We start from the raw sequence: 23614 nt of genomic DNA, 5'->3' as shown, positions 1-23614 counted from the left end.
CATGTTCTAGAGTTAAGTTTTTGATAACAGGGCGTCAAGATTTGGAGTGGCGAGTTTTTGGCAGCAGTATGTCGAATTTAATAGTTGACTGTTTAAACCACAATTCGCTGTTGAAACTCCATATTAAAGAATTGAAACATTAGCCAAATCGGATTCTTCAAGTGCAATCATTTTTTATTTTTTCCATTCAATCGAGAAATCTTTCAATATTGATTATATATAATGGAACTTTAATTTGTTCAGCTAAAATTGATTGTAAAATTCAAGAGATAGAAGATACCAACTTGGACAAATGAGAAAAAAAGGTAAAACTATCTCGAATAAGTTTTAACTAAAAAACCAAACTATTAACACGCCATTTTCATGGTCTTCGGTGTCAATTACAAAGCAGTCATTGATTTATAGTTTTCTAATGACTTTAAAGTATGTCGCGAGATTTTACATAAAAATGTATAAAAAATGAAAATCGAAAGTACTTTATCGACTCATCTCATGAGTGTAGTGTTATGTCGTGAATTAAAACGAACTCTGCAGTCACCCTTCGGCTTCCCCTATATAAAGACACAGTTCATAAATTTATTCGTGTGAACTTTTTTTTAATATTCAACAAACACAATTTGTTCAACACGCTCGATCTAAAATATCAATAAAAACAAACAGAAAACAAGAGATCAACAAGAGACTATTCTTGAGTCTTTCTGTACAAATAGCTGAGGACTACCGATAATGTAAAATACTCCCTCCTTATAAACTCTCCAGATAGTAAATCACATAGCGAAACTAATCTAAACAGCCCAACTTCCTCTAATCGTTTAAACATGCTAGGGTTACCTTCACTTTATCGTAAAGTTTCTGAAAAACACATGCATGTATATCCGCCTTTGACATGAAAAGTTACTCTAGAATCTAGGGCAATTGCTCTTGACATATCTAAGGCCTTTGATAGGGTATGACATAGAGGTTTACTTCATAAGATCTCTAGCTATGGTATATCTGGAAATGTCTTCTCAATTATTAAATCATTTCTTTCTGATAGGTTCTTAAGAGTAGTAGTTGAGGGGCAAAAATCAGAAGCTCACATTATTAATGCCGGTGTCCCTCAGGGGTCCATCCTGGGTGCAACTCTTTTCCTGATCTACATTAATGTTCCAAATCACACCCTTACATCATTTGTAGACATTTATGCTGACAACACTACCATTTATGGTAGCACATCTAAGACAGTAAACGACCAAGTTCTCTCTGATTCTCTCTCCTCTGATCTTGAGCACGTAGTACAATGGGGAAAGGAGTTTGGTTTTTAGTATGGTTTTAAGAGACACATCATGCCATCTCACATCTTCGAAGTTATCTTGAAAGTCAACACCAAAGTATACCTGGATGTGCTGAAGAAGGTGATAATCTTCTGGTGTAATAAGGTGGATGCTGGCAGACCTTGAATGCTTAGGTGCCAGCCGACAAATCCCAAGAAAACCAGGCTTGGCTTCAAAAGGAGTGCTACGACTTTGTATTCTTCTCTCACTGTACACCTCCTTCCCCCGACCTGAACCCACTGGACTACGTCCATTGTATGTCCAGAATATCACCAACATGACCTCTCACAACACCAAAACCAGCCTCCAAGTATTCAAGTAGCTTCTGTCAGCGCTTGAGAGAAAGGCATGCTAGCAGTTGTGGACCTATATCAAGGCGTTGACTGAGGCGGCTGAAGGCGACTACATTGAATAGACGTAAGGTCTATTACATACTCGAGTTACTTAAATTTTCAATAAAAGTTCTAAAAGAAAACTGTAATGTTGTTTTCTTTAGGGCAACGCGTTTCATCGTTTCACTCTGCAGATATATGTTAAAATAAATATGGACATTGTTGGACACAGCAGCAGCTAGTGAATGTTGATTTTACATATTGACTCTCGATTGGATAACAGCTCAATTTAAAAGTATCTTTCAATCAATCACAGTGCAAAAAAATGTTCACTTCTGAATATTCCCGCATAATATAAAAACCCAAGCAGAACTTTTTCTTTGTCGTTCCTGTTTTTTCTTAGAAACAAGACACATGCGCTCGACATAATCCTGTTTAGGCCTTTTGGTTCCAAAAGGCATTGATAAGCGCATTAATTCACACTAGTTCACTAACAAAACAGACAATTTATATCCCATTTACGCACATCTAAACGCATACGGCAGGAGCTGAAATTAGCATGTTATAACATTCTCCTTATAGAAAAACAGCTTCTCTTCAGTTGGAACGCAATAAGATTCGATTAACTTTTCGCATTTTACCAACTCTTTATTTTTCGTTGTCTTGATTTATGTATTGATAGACATTGTTATTTTTTCTTTTAATATTTTTATATCATAAATAAAATGATGCGTTCAGTTATAAATAAAAATCTGATAAAAATCTTAATAAAACTATTAAAATTAAGTCTGATACTTGGTTATTGTAGCATTTATCTTCTGTCAAAAATTAATTTTATTCATTATTGTGACCTTATGTACAAGAACGACCTGGACTTATTCACACACAAAAAAAAAACAACAAACAAACAAAGAGAAAAAATAACAAGAAAATAACAAAAAACAAAAAAATTAAAAAGCTGATAAATATGACCAGAATGCAATGTAAACATGGAAACTGGAACTGATAGCTATAGGCCAACATCAGATTGATAGATGAATACAAAGGGACATTTTCTAGGGAGATTCTTTACCACCAGTATTGTTTAGTATTGCAATGATGCAATTTATCGGACATCAGCTCACAGATACAGGAGAATGAATGCGCTAACTCATATATATGTAGATGATCTACAATTATTGGAATAAAAAGGAACTAAAATGCTGATAAATACAACTGGAATCTTCAGCTACAAATTCGGAATGGAACCGTATGCATTCTTACAAATGCAAAGGGAAAAACCTGATATAAGAAACGTGATGAAGCTACCCAACCAATAAGAAATGAGAGCACTTGACAAGAATTAATATCTGGACTTTTGCTAAGTAAAAACTGTAAAATCAAGAAAAATAAAAAAAGAAGAATAGAAACTAATACAAGGACAAGAAAAATCTTAGAAATCAAATTATATAACAAAACCTCATATAAAGAATAAATAGTTGGCCAATGCTCAGCGGAGGATATTCTGCAACCTTCATAGATTGAAGAAAAGAAGGCAGAAATCTGAACCAGAGGACGAGGGAGTTCATTGACTTGCACAATGTGTTACACAAGAAGGAGAACACTTAGCATTTCTATGTAAAATAAAACAGAAAGGAGACATAAGTATAGAAAACTGTGTGAACGACACGAAAATAAACTCGAAAAATACATAACCGAGAAAACAGACAGACTGATCATTGCAGCATAGAATAGTGCCAAAATAAGCAGGGAGTAGTGAACCTAGAAACAAAGAGTCGAGAAGAGAAAACTGGGGAGAAAAACAACTTCATGTCCGGTTCATAAGTGACCAATGAAAAGACTTGGACGTGACTACAAAAAGGACAGCTAAACAGAGAAGCATAATCTGCTGACAGTCACGCAGAACAATCCAATCAGAACTAGCTATATTAAAACAAACGTAGCTGGGATCCAGGAAAGCAGTAAATGTACACTCTGTGGGCAAAGAGACGAAACAGTGAACCACATAAGTGTACTCGGCAAAATGAATAAAAGAACAGACACGATGTAATTCAATAGGAAGAATGTAAACCCTTACACATTGAACACTTGGACAAATGGTACAAGACATAAAATTGAGACGGCATTATAAAACAAGAAGCAAAAATCTTTAGGACGTAGATTTTATTTCAGATACTTTTAACAGGTATTTTATTTTGTCTACATGACTTCAGTGGAAAAAATTTCTGCTAATTTTAGTTCGCCTAAAGGACAAAAAAGGCTTACTGCAAATTATTTTTTTATTCAGCGATAGACAGAATGATTGGTCCGAGTCATATTTTATGTTTCTCTAAAAATTGTACTAAGAGACATGGTGTCTGTGTAGCCGATAACTATTTTTAGAATATTAGACTTGAATATTGACAAAAAAAACAAAAAATAAATAAATCGTCTAATGCATATGCACGATCTGCAAGGAATTGAAATACTAATAAACACAAATATCTTTAGCAAGAATATAGAAACAGAATTCTGAATAGGAACAAATGTTTATTATTTAAAGTGAAGTAGGAGAACTAGAAACAATAGAAGGACTTGTGATAGGCAATCAAGAATTTATGACGGTTATTTGTGAATGTTTGAATGTTCTGAAAATAAATATCATCATATCGTTGGAGTCGAAAGTGACGATAAAAAGAATATCCCCTCCCGAAAATAAAAAAACAACAAAAAAAAGAAAATTAAAACTAAATTATTTCCAATATATAAAAGGCACTTTGTTTATGTGTGTCTGTGTGTATGTCTGTATGTGTGAGGTCGTTCTATATTCTAAAAACTGTCGAGCAAATTTTTAAAATTGCACACAAATGTACTTTATGTATCTGGAAATGTTCTTAGATATGTTTTCTTTCAGAATGCCTTCGATAATATGAAATCTGTCCTTCTAACAATTATTGTTGGCTAGTTTTTTTTAAACACTTAAAATGGTATTTTGAGCTCTTTGCATCAAAAAGCTTCATGCCTTGTTTGAAGCGATTTCCCCCCCCCAAAAAAAAATTAAAACTGTAAAAACATTGGAAGCCGTTTACATCGAATAACACTAAATAAAAAGAGAATTTACAATATTACCTTAACATAAGGGCCACGAACGTTATCATTATTATTATTATTATTATTATTATTATTATTATTATTATTATTATTATTATTAATAATAATAATAATAATAATAATAATAATAATAAAACGTTTGTATTCAGTTCAACAAGGGTACTTAAAGGCAAAAGGATATTATTTTTGAGTTTCTTCTAACAATAATGGAAATCAATTCATCAATAATATTTAGCTGATAATAAGAATTCCTTATTTATTCGAATTCATAAAGCTAACGATACAAAAATATAAACAGAACTCCACTGATTGACTTTTACTTCGTAACCATCTTTTCCATTTTTTCTGATTATCAACTAAAAAACAATGTCCAGTGCGCGCAAAATAGAATATGTTTTAAAGGGAATCAATATTACAACAAATTTTAGAATGCATTCCTACAACGTCAACAATGCATACACGTGAACACAATGCATTAGCAAAATGAAGGCAACTCAATTCAACATTTCTAATTTTGTTAAGCTGCATAATGTTTTTCACATCTAAGTTGCATGTTTATTGTTCTTGTTTACTTTTTTGGTGCCAGTTGGATATAGGTGTTAGTTAATAAATATTCGAAAGCGCATTCTTTATATTTATTTATTTATTTATTAAAAGGTAAACAGTTACATTTGGTCGCTACAAACAGCTATCTGTTTCAATCAATGAGACTCCATCAGAATAAGACTTTTGATGAAGTCTCATTCACTGAAACAGACGGCTGTTTGTAGCGACCAAATTTAACTGTTTCTTTATAGATAAGAAAAATATTTTGCTTTTGTTATCCAGCACTGTCTAACAACCTCGTTGAGTTCATTAGTTGCTACTTTTGAATATCTCAAGCCTAAATTTATATATATATATATATATATATATATATATATATATATATATATATATGTGTGTGTGTGTGTGTGTGTGTGTGTATATGTTGATGGCTACACTCTTTTAAATATATATATATATATTTAAAAGAGTGTAGCCATCAACATATATATATATATATATATATATATATATATATATATATATATGGGTGTATATATGTTGATGGCTACACTCTTTTAAATATATATATATATATATATATATATATATATATATATATATATATGTTGATGGCTACACTCTTTTAAATATATATATATATATATATATACGGTGGTTCATAAAAATTGTGGGGTCTGCGTTCGCGCCTGGCACCCAAAGTATGGAAATAAAAAACGAAAAAACGTTTACGAGGGTTTTTGATAAAGATGTACATAAGTATACTTTGATAATTATGTTTAAGTTTGAAGAAATATGATATAATAAAATTATTGGGTGTTCGTTCGCGCCTGACCTCCATAGAATGTAAATATGTCACAAAGTTTAACAAGAGGTTTAAAAAGGGGCGAGGGTCCACAATAACACCTTAACTTTAATCTTAATTCACGTTAGCTTTTATTTATTTTTTTGAGTTGAATCATATTGTGTCGTATAAATTCACCTCATAAATTCACGTTGTTATTAAAGTGAAAGCCAAAACAAAAAAAAAAGTCGGAACTTTAGACAATTCTCGACACAAATTTTGCATAACTCTGTTTTTTTTTAATTCTCCACTTGCACGTGGCACTATTTCGAAAATAGATAAGTAAATAAATAATAAAAAGTAAGAACGTTACTTGTTATCATGTCAAAAAAAAGAAAAAATCCTGCTCACGTGATTACGTGTCTTTTTAAAAACATTTACATAACCTTTTTATTTTTATTTATATATCTGTTTAAGCTTTTTCTTGTCAGTGTACTAGAAGGAATTCAGTTGATTACAACCCTTTCTGCGTGTTCTTTACATTATAATAGTACAACCCTGAATCCGACGGCGCAATACTACACCGTTCAATACTGTAAAACTGAAACGAAGCTGTTCTGCGTGAAAAGGGCACCATTTTCTTTTTATTCATATTTATATCGATTCTCTGCTTTAAAAAAAATAAAGTAATTACGTGTTTACTTTTTTAATATCCCATTTTGCTGTTTCGGATTATTTTACTAAAGTAAGTAAAGCTTCATTATTTTTCAAAACTGTTTTTGTTTCTTTGTTTTTCGATATTTCGTCGATATTATTTAGCAAGAGTGTTTAGCAGAAAAGCCAACAAACGACTACTCGAAAAAATAAATATACAAGAAATAAATGTTACCATAGTCAATAAAAGTTCAGTTCATGTTTTTTTTGTTTTGAAATAGTTTTTAATGCTCTTTACTTGAAATAATTTCAGCGAACCGAAATTAAAACGAAATTTGAGGCGATAACTACTTAAATGAATTTTTATATAAACTACACATGCCATAATCGAATATTCCTCAAGCACAAAATAACGGAAAACATTAAAATATGTTTATAAATAATCCTTATGCTGACGGAGCTCTCTTAAATTGTTAATATAGAATGCTCAGGTGCCCCTCCTTCAAATTGAAAACAGGGATCTCCATTTCAAAGTCGCTGCCATTTTGATTTTTTTTAAACCGGTTCGTGAATTAAAAAAAAAAATTTCTTACAAACTACTTAAAAATACAAACCAATGAACTTTTCTACCATAAAATTAACTTTTATTGACTATGGTAACATTTATTTATTGTATATTTATATTATTATATATATATAACATTTTCTCTTTGTAAGGAAACATCATTTTGTTGGTCACTCTTAGCTACGAATGGAAACAAAGTTTATATAAAAAAATATAGTTTCGCGAAAATTATCTTTACTTTCATCATATTTTGCTTAAGGTAAAATGTTTTGAGTATCAAAACCTATCTCTTTACACCCCCCCTTTTCATAACCTATCATATTTTCATCAATCTTAGTCCATTTTCTGTAGGCTGCTTTTGTAACCCAGTCAACGACGGGTACTTTTGCTAGTATATATATATATATATATATATATATATATATATATATCACACTACCCAAAGTGGAGGTTATTAATAATGTGTAATCTTTTGTATTGTATTAGTAAATCCTCAGTTAAATATTACTCTTTTTCACCCAAAAGAAAGGGCTGTCTCTAGAGAGTTGAACAGAGATATATCTGTTAACATTACATTTCAACTTTTGCAGGGAAACAGAAAGCAGAGAGGAAATTCCAAAGTCCAACAACCCAAAAGGAAGAAATGATATTCTCCGGTATCTACGTATCTTAATAGAGAAGAGTTGCTTGTCAGATTAGTCAGGAGTTTGGGTTTGTCGAGGAACCATGTACTATGAGTTTATCAGGGCACATTCCCTTAGGTTGCAAAACAGGCACAGGGATGCAATACTGAGGCGATGGGACAGAGGTTGTGGCTTGGCCGATGGTGCCGGTTCTATTAGATTTGAAACTCATTTTTTGACCTAAAAGTGAGTCACTAGTAGTAAATTTACCAGCTCAGATGTGGCAACAAAACTCCTTGCATATGTGAATAGTGGCCTTGTAACGGTACAGAATACTCTGAAGTGCGAATTGTGGCTTTGTAGAGATATAGACCACTCTCAAGAGTGAATCATTTAAAGCACGATAGAGGGATTCCACCTTTTGGTCAGAAACTTTAGGAATATCCTCAATGTATTTGTTCCAATTCACGTTTCTTGTGAATGATAAGCTGAGGAGTTTGAATTCGTTATATTTTACAACTTCAACTATGAACAACATTACAATAATAATATTTGGCAGCGATGGAGATTTTATGAACAATTATAAACATCACAAGGGAAAGATAGACAGATAACTACTATTGCTGCTACTACTACGATTGCTGCTGCTACTGCTGCTGTTGCTGCTACTACTGTTGTGATGTGTAAACAAGAGCCATTGTCTAGTTATCCAATAAAGCGGCTTAGAGCTCTATAACGCTAGATTGAAATTGTTTTCTTCGTGTAATTTCCTTTGTGTTTTGGAATTCTTTGAGATGAGGCTTCGACCAGCATTGCAGTGGATAGAGGCGTTGAGCCTCTACGGTTTCAGGTGAGCATTGTCTGAAAATAGCAATTTCAATCATACCGAAGCAGATTAGAGGATTAGTTGGACAAAATGTGATGAAACAACAACAACTACGGAAGGCAGTACTTAATGGGGATACAATTACAAGACCCAGTATTTCTATTCTGTCGTGATTAATCACCGGAAGAAGGTCAGAAACAACAATTGTAAAGATGAGGATAACATTTTTCCAATGAATGAATGCACAAATGCTTTTCTTCTGTTCAGAAAAAAAATCAATAAAAGATTTGGAGCAATAAAACTTGGATGAGGTATGACAACCAACTGATGCGACCATCCACTTGTATGGCGAATTAAAGATAACAGACGTCGACGGAAACGAGCAGACATGTTATATAGGAATAAATAAGCTGCTCTAGTAATAAATTGGGTGGGTGGGTGAAATTTTCACTCATCTTAATATGAAAGAAAAACTTCTTTATATTTTCTCCGTGAAACTACTGGGCAATGGGAAATAAAAGTAAAAATGATTTACCGTCAAATTATATCGACAAGTTATTTCACAATCGATCTCTTCATAGTCTTTCATTTGCAACACGCCTGTAATAGGATCGAGAACAAATGTATCAGCTCCATGGCCCTCTAGGGAGTAGACGACCTTTCTATTGTCCACTTCTATATCTAAATCCGTGACCATTACCGTTGGCACCTGACAAAACAAAACGAAAGGGAGACACATTTCAGACAAACAATTTCTTTTTTTTTTTTAGTGGTGACACAAAGAATGACCCTTTAAGCACCGAAAGTTCGGTTCACATGACAAGATGAAACCTACAATTTAGATATGTCATATGAATCAATTATCTTTGATTTTTTTAGATAAAGATTGATAATTTGTATTATTTGTATTAGACTACTGTTCTCATACTGAGTGTTATTTTCACAACGTTTCAGCCAATGTAACCATCGACCTTCTTCAGGTATATCTTGTTAAACTCGGGAATATTTTAGTGCAGGCGACACTCAAAATATACTTACAAAGTACTTAAGACTTCTACCCAGTCATGGCTGGCAGAACACGAGCATGCGACCCTCATTGATTAGATGGAGGATTCCGTTCGGAATTCCATGCTGAGTTTCTGAGTTCGACAGAAAAATTCCCAAGTTCTACAAAATACACCTGACAAAGGGGGCTACATCGACCGAACCGTTATGAAAATAACACTCCAAATGAGACTAGTTATCTGAAGAATCCAAATAATTCGGATAATTAATCCCCATCTAAAAAATGCAGAAACACAGTTAAGCAAATACTTAATTGCTTGGTATTTTTTGATGAGTAATTGACGAAGGTGCACCAAACTAATCTTCAAGCTTAGCATAAGTGATATATGATTTGTTTTCTTAGAAAAAAAAAGTTCGTCTAGACAAGTGCAATTTATACTTTTGTGTGAGCTAGATTTTTCCCGCATTAAAACGATTTTGTATCTTATTTGGTGATGAAGGAGGAATCTAAACATTTAAAGAAGTAAAGATAGGAAACAATAATAAAAAGCGGCATGATAATAATTACCTACGCAAAAAAAAAGTTTAATGCTTCCACCCATGTCTGTTTGATGGTTTCTAGTTTTGTAATCATACATACCTTTTTTTTCTCAAGCAATACAGGTTGAAGAGAAATGCAGATAACGATTGCACAACTATTGAAATATGGACATGTGTTGTTATGTTGGTTTAAGTAGTAAAAAATGTATGTAATTGTTTGTGTGTCTGGTTGAGGAGAATGAATGTGTTGGGATTCAAAACGAATAGTCATCTGCTGTTGCAATGTGAAAATAGTTTTGATATCAAAGAAAGAGTTGTAATAGTATCTCGTCCTCAACTCCAGCATTCCATATCTTACGTTTTGTGAAGATACGGAAGATGCTTGAACTTTTGTGAGCGTAGGAAAACTTGTAGTGAAGATGAATATGACTTACCTTAGAAAAAAACCCTCACATGTCCGCACGTTTTGTAAAGTACCGTAATTTAATAATAGAAAAGCCAAAATGGCGACAGCCAGCTGATTTTATGCTCAACGGTCACGCGAAAATAACGTGGATTTCGACGTTTGTATGCAAATTAATTCTATCTTGAGCTGTATAAAAGCAAGCCGTTTAAAGAACCAAGGAGCGTTTAAAAGAAGGCGAGCTGTGCATGTGTATTGTGTTTAGGCGTAATGGATTATTTACTTGAGTTAACACAGAAGGAGATGAAAAAGAAAACTGCACCGAGTCTTTCTATAAGTAAAACGAAACTTCACTACAAAATTGAGTGTGCAATTGAAAATGGTGTCTATAATAATTTTACTTTTGTGAAATTTCTGCACGTCTTCTCTTGCATCCTTTTTGTTTGGAGTGAAGCAAGAACTCTTTAATATACGTGTTGGTTTATTTTGCCTTAAGGATCTTGTCTACACTTTTTTAGTGAATTGTTGATGTGATAAGTCTATAATTCCAGTTATCTAAAAACTTATTACATAACTACATTTTGGAGGAGATTTATCATTAAATAATTAAATAATAGATAGTTTGAAACAAAGCAAAAAAACATACTTACCACAATGACAGGGTCAATATCAAGTCCTTCAGTTATTATTGCCACATAGCCAGATTCACTGGTGAGTATCGGGGGGTTATCATTAACATCGCTGACATGAACTGTTAGAGTGGTGGATATTGTGAAAGATGGTGATCCAGAGTCAACCACACTTAGTCCAAAATAATGGATGGGGGTTGTTTCAGCATCCAAAGAAGAGTTCAGTCTTAGGATTCCGGACATTTCGTCGATGGTAAATATATCTAAACGATAGCAAAAACAGAAAAAAAAGATTTGAAGATAGCCATGCTATAATACACTAAGAAGCAGCTACACGTTATCGTGTTCCACAGACGAAGAATTCGAAGAAATAAACTTTGTTCTTGGAATTTTCGTTCAGTATTAGGTAGATAGAGAACGAGGAAAGTTGTTGACGTTGTTGAAGCTAGATGAGTATTTGTTGTAAGAGTTTCACAGGAAAGGATCATAGATTGGGGCTCGGTCGGGTTAGGGTTAGATTGCGGCCCAGTGAAGCACTTACTCCTACCATAAAAGTAACGATAAATTAGAGACAGATTTTCAACGTTTGTTCTGTGAGAAAAAAGGAAGTAGGGGAGCCAAAATTCCTCACCCACTAGATTTCGAAGACAGTTTTTATCGTCAAGGCAGGAAAGCATACTTTCATGAACTTCACCCCAGATGTGGCAATAGTACTCCTTCTTAGGACGTATTTGATTCTTTTTCAGGTAAAAGAGTGTGTTGGAAGTAAGACTTTCTGGAGTGGTAGAATGATCCAAGTGTTGCATAGGGTGTTATTATTACCAAATACGGCACCAAATATTCGTATATGTTATGTAATTCTTATTAGAAGAGGACTGATGTTATTTGTGTTGTTCATATTTGTGAGAGTCTTAGAGTGATAGACACAGTCTTAGGAGTGTTCATGTGTTGTAAAAGTGTCTTAGAGGTTCATATTGTGTGATAGCATATTGGTAACATAAACAGGTATATATAAAGAGAGAGACAGTTCTGTATATATATAATAGACAGGCACATGTTACTACAAAAGAACCAATTCATGAGAGGAGATTTATGAATATCTTGATAGATAGACCGAGAGATGGTGCGTTTGACATTTACGTTTTGACAGTTGTGCATATAATATGAATACGTTATCTTTCTCGTTCTAATAATGAACACAGAAGACGCAGATACATAAAGATGATGACATCCTTTATTTCATAACCGGTCCATGATTTCGCTTGAGTAATTCAAAGTTTTTTTACATTGTTATTTCTAAAACCCTCTCACTTCTAGAGGGTGTCTTGATTCTAACGGAGAATCGGTCTGAACCTCTCTGCTTCTCTCCAACTCTTCTCCCAGACTCTCAGACTCTCAGACTCTCAGACTCTCAGACTGCATCTAATAACTCTACCTATATTGAGAATTCGTCACGTCATCGCATGATTAAACATGTGCTCATAAAGCACGTTGGATGACATGCGTCACATTGCCAAACTTGACATGACCCCGAATTCAGTAACCTATTTTTCAAATAACATTTTTACAAAATGTTTACAATTTCAATTGACGATTAAATTCCTTAACAGAAACAAATTTCATTATTACATTCCTTTTCCATACACAGATATGTAAGCTAAAACAATTACAATTCCTTATTTCAATAACATTCTGCATTTATTTTAACTTATGATTGGAATTTTCAATTCCAAATCTAGCTTCACAAGTTTGACTATCCTATTTTACATTCCCATTTAATTAATTCCCTATTTTTTTACTTACATGAAAAGGGGCAGCCCTTTTATCATGTAGCACAAGCATTTTTTCAGTGATTTTGGCAATGTAAGTATTTCATATCAAGGCAGGTGTGAAGGCCAGTTCGCGAAGTTTGTCAAAGCAGGGCGCCTCATCAAGACTAGATACGTTCAATTCAATTTGGTCAAGGGAAGATATGAGTGACAGTAGTGAAAAAATGGAAGTTTTCTTTAGAATGGATGGAAGGAAACTAGCCGTTTTTCATCATACACTCTAGGAGAGTATTCTGGTCTTTATCGGCCTTTGAAATGTTGCCATAGATGGTACTATAGTCTGCATAAATGTAGACAAATGATCGTAGAATGTAATTTGAGAGATTGTTGATAAAGATGAGGAAGAGAGTTGGGCCTAGGATATATACTCTGAGGCACGCTTGTGTTAATACTGTGAGATTCGGATTTCTGCCCATCAACGATTACTTTAATAAACCTATTGTAGAAAAAGGACTTCATTTTCAGATATTCTGTAATTGGAAATCTTGTGAAGTAGAGCTTTATGCCAAACATTATCAAATGCCTTATGTCATGAGTTATTACTCTAGAAACAAAACCATCGTCAATAAATTCACTGTTACTCTGTGATATTACCTTCAGCACATCAACTGTTGACTTCTTAGAACGGAAAATTAATTGCATGTCGCCAAATAGATTGTCGGCTGAGGTGATTGATATCTCTATTTTTAACATGATCAAACAACTTACTCATGACGTACAGGGGACTGATTGGTCTATACTGAGATGCAGAGGAACGATTCCCTGTATTTTTAATAGACGCAGAGGGTTTTCAAGTTGTTCCCCTGCATCAATTTGAGAATGCTAGGCGCTGTATGTGTTACGGTAAGTATAATACCGCGGGGAAATGAGCGTTTTTGCCTTGCACAGTTCCAGTTCACTCTGTAGCAATTAGCCTTCCTCTGATATTCTAGAGGATTACCATACAGGGAACAGATGGATTTTCTCGATTTAGGAGAAAGCAATATATCTAGGAAAGAGGGGTGCTCTGTTGAAAAACCAAAAGCAGATAGAGGAAACCAATTGACCATGCACGGCAATCATCTAATAATAGTGTCACTAACAACACATAAGTTTCCAATTTGTCATGAACCAACACGGAAGTAATGAGGCTAACAAAACTGCCATGAATGCTTTATTAGTGCGCAATAAAAAATAGCAAAATGGCATGAAACATGAATATTCATGCAATGAATAGCAGTTAAGCCAAACATAATTATTAAGTATTTAAAGATATTTTTATTGAAATCGCTTCCGACAAGCAACTGGCCTTGGCAACATTTCACTCATAGTGCTCAAAACCTGTAACCTATAGTAGCTCCAGTACTAACAAAGTTGTTTAAATGTTGCCTTAAAAAATATATGATATCTGCTGTACTAGCAAAGCCAAACAGATTCTATTATTCAAGGACACCTTTATTGTGTCATGTAAAAAGAAGTACAATCTTATTCGTTAATTTTTGTAGATCCCAAAAGGTGAGAGAGTGCAAAAAGGACAGAATATCTTTGCACCTGATTTGAGAATTTAAAAGTTTCCAAGAAACAACTTGTGACAATTAACACAAGTAAAATGTAAGAGCTAAAGATTTAATTGTGTGTCTAAGTGTAACAGAGGGCGAAAGTACGTCACTGTATGGAAAAAGACTATAAAAAGTAGATAGAGAGCACGTTAGAGAGGACGATCACGTTAGAGGCGTGGATGACGTTCGAGAAGACGATGACGATAATAATGAGAGAATGGGGAAATATAAATGTTGCTGCACAACAAAAAAGCGAGTTGAAGTTCTTTTCTATTCTTTGTCTCCTTTGCAACTGAAGCTACAAGGTGTTGGTTCCCGGACAACGTTACATAAACAGCGTTACATAAACAACGTTAGATTATTTCCTCGAGAGGCAAATGAAATCAGTAAAAGCAAAGCGATGAGGGAAGCATGGAATGAAAGGGATATCAGAATAGTGTTCGATGATGCATGGGGAAGGAATGAAATGAAAGAATTAAATTAATTATAATACTTTTATTATGTTTGATATTTCAATGGCAATATTGAAAAAAAATCAAAGTGATTTTACTCACCAATTTTGCTTTGAAGAAAGAATCTTATCCTGTCCTTCGCTGTTGTTGAAAAATCTGGATCTATGCATTCGACCTGGCCAATAATGTGACCTTGGGATACGTTCTCTTTTACGTAAAATCTAGTGATATTTGAAAACAATGGCGGCTTATTTAAAGGAACTGAAACAATTACATGTGTGTTCGAAGAAAGTTGTGGACGCCCAGAATCAGCAACAAAAACATTCAAGTCATATTTTTCACGTTGAGGATCAGCAAGAAAACTTTCAATTAGAGTTATTTCCCCTGAAAGAAAAAGAAACGTTTTATGAATATTCATTAAAAACAAATTTCAGTTCAAAATATGTATAGAGTAAAATAACTTTACTCCATTTATTTGTTTCGAATAAATTTTTGTTAACAAATTGTCAGTTAGTTATAACAAATATTCCCCCATGTTATTAAAAACAAAAAAAAGTTGATTTTCAATCTATTTAATTGATTTTTATATTTGATCCAGATCAGTATTTTTTATAATCATAAATAAAGAAAGAAGGGGGAGTTTTCAGTGCACTTTAATATCGATATACTCCTACTCTACTCGTGGGCATCAAAAATGATAAAAGTTACAAGTAAAACATGTGAAAAAATTAAAAGAAATCTTGGTTGGTTTAACTTTTATACATTCCTGTCTTTTCCTCTGCTACATTTGACTGACAGACGGACAGAAGGTAAAGTAAAGAAAGATGAAGGGTGAAAGAAAGATAGAAAGAATGCTATTTGTGCTGGTAACGAGTAAAAGGAGTTTTGATTTTTTTCGATTTCTCTTTCAACAAAAGAGTTGCCTTTGGTCGAGTGATGGAAAACGAGAAAGTAAAGCGAGAGAAAGAGAGAGAGAGGAAGGGAGAGAGGGAGGGAGAGAGAGAGAGAGAGAGAGAGAGGAAGAATACTGCTCGTTTTGGTTTTAACCAACATTTGACTGATAGAAAAAGAATTGATTTGATGGCTCAATCGATTAGACCGCCATACTAAGAGGCAAATGTGATGAATTTGAACTTTACCTAGTATTTTTTTCTCTCAGAACCTTAAACATTTCAGATTACAACATCAAGTCACTTCTTTTATTTAATTTTTTTCTTTTTCAGTAATGTACATACTTTACAGTATAATCACATCCGCGGAGTGCTACTTTGGAATTCCCTCCCTGTTTTCCACTTCCCTAAATGTATTAAATTAAAGAAGTTTAACTGCAATGGGAACAGACATCTCGCTGCTGAACTCCCTGTTAGAAACGATCCCAAATAGTAGAACAAGTGACAATTTGGGGTTAAAAAGAGTAAAATAAAGTAAAAATAAACACACACACCGCTTCCTAGTAGATCACCAAAGTTAAATAACATTGAACCTGACTAGTACTAAATGGGTGACCATCTGAAAATAATATACTGTTTGTGCTCTCCGCTTATCTCAGCATTGTTTCCAATAACTCTGGACTTCTTATTGCTACTGGAATCAGGTAGTGTATATTTAGGAGAGGCTTCATTGTAGATTACGTAACCTTTAATCCACAGTTACACATACAGAAATTCTTACAGGGTGCATCGATAGTTTCTCAAATCTGAGTATAGCTGACGATTTATTATGTATTAGAAAAATGATGCTGATGATGACGTACTTGCACCAGGGGATCACCCCATTCTTCAGCAGATCCAAGTACACTTTGGTGTTGCTTTTACAGCTGACTCTGAAGATATGAGATGGCATGATGTGGCCCTTACTTAAAACAACATCAAAGACCATAACCATGGCTGGAAACTTTGTTTTCATCACTTTGTTTTCATCACTCCTTGTTATTCGTACCAATCCAGTGATGCATTTTGAGGGTGCTGGCAATGGTCCTGTTTTCATAACCTGGATTGATAGAGATCATGAGTTGTACAACGGCACATCTCCAATTTTCCTCATTGAACATTGTGTTACTTTCAGACGGCTACTATCGCTCCTGAGATTTGTACACAGCTGGCCAACTAGTAGATGGTCTACAACATAAAAAGAAATCTGGTTTTCATCAAACGGAAATGGAATAATGCCGTCTTTTAAAGGATACAATTTTATCCTTCCGCTCTATATGTTTTCCATTGCTAAACCTTCACAAAAACACTTGTTTAGCTACAATCACTATCAACAATTTCCCCCTTCTATTTGTGACTAAATCTAGATGCCAATTCCATGAGCAAAGTTTTTTACCAGAACGGCCTTCCTGCAGCTTGTTTTCTAGCTGACTACTATGTGGTTATCTTTAAGTGCAATCTAATCAATTCTTCTTGAGTCGTCCTCATAAATAATCAAATTATACTCAATTTCAACGATTAATGTGCTGTTATCTCTGTGGCCACCATACGCTCATTATCCTCAACTGACCTTCAGACTTTGATAATTGGTGATTCCCATATAAAAAAATAAAAGAAATGACTGTGTAGTAGTATGAGACCATTTAGACTTGGAGAAACGTACACGATTATAGGTTTCATAACCAAAAAAAGATTTAAATTTGATCAATACAAATTGTACTGTATGTGAATGACCATATATATATATATATATATATATATATATATATATATATATATCTTTAAGAATACAAATTAAGACTGTAAAATGTTTTTTACATGAATGTATTGCTCCAGAGAATACTCAAAGAAGATATATTGAAATTGCTTTCATCCGCAGACGTTCAAAGAAATCAGAGGAAAGATATCAGATAATGAATATTGTAGCGAAGTTATGGCAATATTTCGAACAGCGTTATATGAAAGCTAGGCATAAATGAAAATATAAATTCTGCAAAAAGTTCATAAAATGGGGAAAAACAAATTAAAAAAAACGTATATATCAAAAATCAAGGAATAAGAAATAGATAAAAGATATGGAGTATTATCAAGAAGAAATGGTGATGAGAGACGATGTTACCATGAGAAGAATCTAGAATTAAACTGTTGAACAGTAGACTTAAATTAAAATCCAAGATGTGTGTAATAATCAAAAATGTTTGCAATAGTCCAATCTTATGAACTTTATCTTTACTGATTGTTTTATATATATATATATATATATATATATATATATATATATATATATATATATCAATCATCATCATCATTATCATCAACTCAGTGGTCTCAGTGACTTTGATAGCTAAGACGTTGAACCTTTACAATCAGTGATGAACGAGATTCGACGCGGGCACATTTAGTTGTATATAGCTTAGTAGGGCAGATAAGTGAAAGTATCTTTCATATCTGGACACAAGACTTGCGCTATTTCAATGTAGAATCCGAATTTGCAATCATGTTTTACTCACCGGCTTTTTTGTACTAACGATAGAGCGGATGTCAATGCAAAACCATGGCACACTGGTGGCATCGCTGATGTGAAACTTAGCATGAGGTTCCGTATCAGTTGAATAATTATTTAATCACGCTAAGTATTATTTCAGTATCCCGTACAAGCTTAAAATAGATGCTGCACCTGAATTGTGCATAGATCAAGGGGATAAAATGATAACTCCCGGCCTTGATTGAGCGCATTCAGCGATTCAGTGAATATATTTCAAGTAGTAATATATATATATATATATATATATATATATATATATATATATATATATATATATATATATATATAATATTAGGATACATCGAAAGCAATTTACCGACATGGAAAATGCTGATCCTTGACCATCTAAACTCAGGACTGACTAGAACAAATGTCTTTGTCAGAAGAAGAATAAAAAAATCAAGTCACTTTGCCCACAACAAGCACACAGGCATGATGGCTACACTATCATTGCGATTAATATTTCCCTCTTTTATTTCATGAGATGCCTAATTTTTGGATCCAGCCAGACTTTATAGCAAGCCCCACTCTCCCCAATGGTTTACTTCGACTTGCGCAACAGCCATTGCTCAAAGGCAGCATGCATACCGCTGATTTAACCGACATAAGTCCATTTCAAACAAACAGAAGTATATTGAAGCTAGAAGTAATGTTAAGAAAGAAATAGCGACAGCGAAGAGAGAATTTACTGAAACCACTAAAAAACGCATCAAAGCACAAAAATTAGGAAATCGTGACTTCTGAAAAATCTACAACAGTTTAGTAAATAATGGGGAATCAACAATTCCCCCACTAACCAACAATCACTAGGTTGTTTGCTCAGCAACCGACAAGGCTAATATGCTTGCCAGTCGGTTTGCCTCAAACTCCACACTGGACCCTTCTAACCACTCCCTACCTGACTTTCCTTTGCGGACAGACGCCACGCTAGACGATCTAAAAATCATCCCTGTGCAGGTACACGCTATCATAAAAAAACCTTGACACTTCAAAAGCATGTGGACCCGATCTTATCCCAGCTGTGCTATTAAAAAAGTGCTCAGCCGAAGTAGCTCCAGTTGTCTCCAAACTCTACAACAAATACCTTAATGAATCATGCTGTCTGCGCTGTTGGAAACCTGCTTCTGTTGTACCAGTATTCAAGAATTCTGGCGAAAGAACTGCCCCATCAAATTATCGCCTCATTAACCTCCTCCCACTTTTCGCCAAAATATTTGAGACCATAATTAACCATGCTCTAGTCCGGCACCTTACAGATGTTAAACTTCTGACTGACAAACAATATGGATTTAGACAAGCCCGTTCCACAGCAGAAATCCTCACTGTAATCTCTGAACGTATATACCATTCACTGGACAAAGCTGGGGAGGGGCAGAGCGGTAGCTCTAGATATATCTAAGGCTTTTGACAGGGTGTGCCCCCTCAGGAAAATTAAATCATACGGTATCACTGGTAGAATACTTAACAAAATTAAATCCTTCTTAGATAAGAGAAAAATCCAGCTTGTCCTTGACGGTCGTACATCTAAACAGTGTGATATAAATGCGGGAGTGCCTCAGGGGTCTATCCTTGGACCTTTATTGTTCCTAATATTTATTAATGACCTCCCCGACAAAACTGCCTCTGAGATGGGTATATATGCTGATGACACCACACTCTATAACAGGCATGACAGGAAAACAAATGAACATATAACTAAAGAAATGGCAAAAACACTAGAGGATGACCTTCAATCTGTAGTGGAATGAGGGCATACATGGATGGTCACATTCAATGCTGCCAAGACCAAACTGTCACATTTGGGCTGGTGCATCTGCTGCTAGTCTCTCGCTCCTAGACAAGGATCAAAAGAGAGTCGCCAATCTGATAGGCCCTGAACTGGCATCTAAGCTTCAGCCTCTGTCCCATCGACGAAACGTTGCATCCCTCTGCCTGTTCTACAAGTATTTTAATGATGAATGCTCTGACGAACGGCAGACACTTGTGCCCCCACGACGTAGACACTCTCGACAAACCCGAAAGGCAGCTAAATCCCACCCCACACAGTAGAGATCCCTAGATGTAAAAGATCTTTCTACTCCAGTAGTTTATTCCCCAGAACCGTTAGACTCTGGAATTCCATTCCAGGTCCCTGCTTCCCTAACTATACTGACATGCAGAAGTTCAAATATAACGTGAACCGACATCTTGCTGCCCAAATACCAACATAGTACCCCAGTAGTTGTTGCCTCGGGTAGTAGCTCCCTACACCAAAGTGGCAATGTGCCTTGTTTGGAGTGAAAATGTAAAAAAAAAAAAAAGACTATGATGGTGGTGATCTTGGAGAAATTTTGAGGAAGGACAAGGCAAAATATCACCAATGTTAAACAACACAAAATAGGGAAGAGTTAGAAAAAGAATAGCGTGTTCAACCAGAAGAATGCTAGACCAGGCTATGTAGAATCATCCTTGAAAAAAAGTGTACTTTATTTGTGACAAAAAAGCCTCATCTTCTGAACTCAGACAAGTTATGCCGATAAACTGCAACAACAAACTTAACGAGTGTGCCCGCAATTTATATGATGGAAAGCTTGTTGCAAGATTCAACATTTGAGATGCAACCATACAGAAACTCAAATACCATCTCAGAGCAACCAAAAGGCAAGAAAAGGAATGTGCACCCGAAGAGAATACACCAACTCACAGATACTCAAAAGACAGAGAGACCTTGTGTATATCGGGCTGTCCACACACAAACCAGACAAAAAACATTGGTGGAAAAGCTTAATAAACATGGAATCAGTTTTTCATATGGCAGTGGTTGAGATATTGGCGTAGCTAGTAAATGCAACAGTTAGCAAGTATGTGGAGAATGCAGTTGTCTGCCCATCAGTTCTCAGAATAAGGTTTGTCTACTAACTCAGCATTGGGCAATATAGACAATAATCTCACTTAAACAACAGCAATCACTTCTTTTCATGGAATCAGCATCTGTTTTTTCAGCAAAAAAGTATAGGACAGAGCGTGGACAACTGAAAGAATCTGGCAGTTCCAGAACTGCCATACCCCTTCACCAATGTATGGCCCGATTTCTTCAACAAGAAGAAATCCTCTCCTGCCAAGAAACGTGTGGTACTTGTAAATACCAGCAGTCTACTGAAACCACAACTGGCAATGGCGTATGAGTGGCTGGAAAAGATCGCTTTGACAGATGGGCCAGTGTATATCACTTGGAGAACCCATCATGCTTCACAGAGAAGAAAAACCCCATTTGAAGTCAGTATTTTATCATTTTTACCTCTACTGCGAGATCAGGCACATTCAGTTGTGACAGTGAAACATGATGGATGAAATCAGAGAGATAATGGCACTTCTGAATCCCAGTCAGGTGCCAATTATTGCTGCTAACCAGCCAAGCAGCTACAATAGCACTGGCCTGAGTTCTACAATGAGGATAAGTTTACCATAATGTTTGGAGGCTTACATATTGAGGTGGCAGCATTGAAGTCCATTAGAACTTTACTGCAGAATAGTGGTTCGACAGAAGGCCCCATGAAAGCAGGAACAGAAGATTCATTTCTGATAGCTTCAGCATCACTAGGACACTGACAGATGCACCATATAACAGCATGCACTTTGTACAAACTTCTAAAGGCATTTTACACAGATTATTTGAAAGAGACTAAAGAACAACTAAAAAAAGTGCAATTCTGAATTTTTGAGATGAGATGTGAATGCTTGTGTTGTGTTGATTAATCGGACTATTATTCTCATCTTGGATGGTATTAGCACAACTTTTCAATCGCTGCAACCTGCGATCTTCCTCGGGTGTTAAGGACCACTAGATTAACGAGTCAAAGAAATGAAGTAGGGGAAAAAAATTCTGAAAAACACACGCCATAATAGTATTTATAAAAAAGATTAAGACTAGCAACATCACGTCTTAAGAGAGAGGTTGCAGAGATGATAGATTTGAGCCAATTAAATTGCAAATACGTTTCTGCATAAAAGTTACGCATGGATGAGGGCTTCTTGCTAACTACCAGTCATCAGCATCGCTTTACGTTGGCAAGAATCGAACTCACGACTCCATTGTCTGTAGATTGGCGTTTAATCATTCTGCCAGGAAAGATTATTTAAAAATATACATGGTTTTTATCACGTACATATTAAGTTAATTTTTCTATTTCTCTTTCTCTCTCTGTATATATATATATATATATATATATATATATAAATATATATATATATATATATATATGTATATGTGTGTGTGTGCGTGTGTGTAAATATGTTTCATCAATTATATTTCGCCTTTTATTTATACCAATCCTTTTATTTATACCAATCCTTTAATTTATGAAGCTCGATGTAATGAAAGAATGTATAAGAAATTAATGACAAAACGAATATAAACGAATTGTGCATGAATTGGCAGTATGTTGACAAGAATTGTGCACGTCAACATACTTAAAGGAATAAATGGTCAGATGGTCAACATCTTGAAATTTGGAATATAGACTTTTGTCATTTATATATATATATATATATATATATATATATTTATTAGTGATGAAAAAACCGGACTAGAGTGCTCAATGTGTAGTCAGAGCAGTATATAGGAAATTTATTACTGTGAGTCCAGAATGAGTTTACAAATTGTTTCAGCTAGAGGAAAATTCTCAAAGAGGAAGAATCCAACTAGCATCGTCAGAATTCATAGATGGACTCTATAATGGTGGTGGTGGTGTCCTGCAGTCTTGGCAGACTATGGATACCCACTGTAAGGGTGCCTGCACGTGAAATATTTTGTAGCAAGAGGTGCACAAACTCCAACCATACCTTTACTGAGTGGACATTGTTAATACCAGTGGCAAGTGGAGATTAAGAACGACTGGAAACAATACGGAGATAAGTAGAGAGCAAATACAGCGCCTAGAATTCCCAAATGGTCACTCATCTAGCACTAGTCAGGCTCAATGTTGCTTAACTTTAGTGATCTGACGAAACCACATTAAACTGTGTCTCAACG

General features: G+C 34.7%; 2 protein-coding genes across 2 annotated transcripts in view; both read right to left on the bottom strand.

Annotated features, from left to right (window-relative positions):
- Nucleotides 1–23614, bottom strand: part of LOC145277040 (protocadherin Fat 4-like) — a 1076063-nt gene that overhangs the window by 331036 nt on the left and 721413 nt on the right. The gene's annotated exons all lie outside the window — the stretch shown is intronic.
- The window catches only part of LOC145277064 (protocadherin Fat 4-like), a 221787-nt gene that overhangs the window by 96894 nt on the left and 101279 nt on the right, over nucleotides 1–23614 (bottom strand). Inside the window, exons 5-8 of the mRNA XM_080128727.1 lie at nucleotides 15232–15513; nucleotides 11332–11573; nucleotides 9269–9442; nucleotides 2909–3016 (exon numbers count right to left, since the gene is read on the bottom strand). Of these exons, the coding sequence (XP_079984853.1) occupies nucleotides 2909–3016; nucleotides 9269–9442; nucleotides 11332–11573; nucleotides 15232–15513 (806 nt within the window). The remainder of the gene's footprint in view (nucleotides 1–2908; nucleotides 3017–9268; nucleotides 9443–11331; nucleotides 11574–15231; nucleotides 15514–23614) is intronic.

The sequence above is a fragment of the Euprymna scolopes genome, chromosome 5 (assembly GCF_053919585.1).
Source record: "Euprymna scolopes isolate OS-2025 chromosome 5, ASM5391958v1, whole genome shotgun sequence".
In the NCBI taxonomy this organism is placed as follows: Eukaryota; Metazoa; Mollusca; class Cephalopoda; order Sepiida; family Sepiolidae; genus Euprymna; species Euprymna scolopes.
This window is presented reverse-complemented; position numbering and strand designations above follow the sequence as displayed.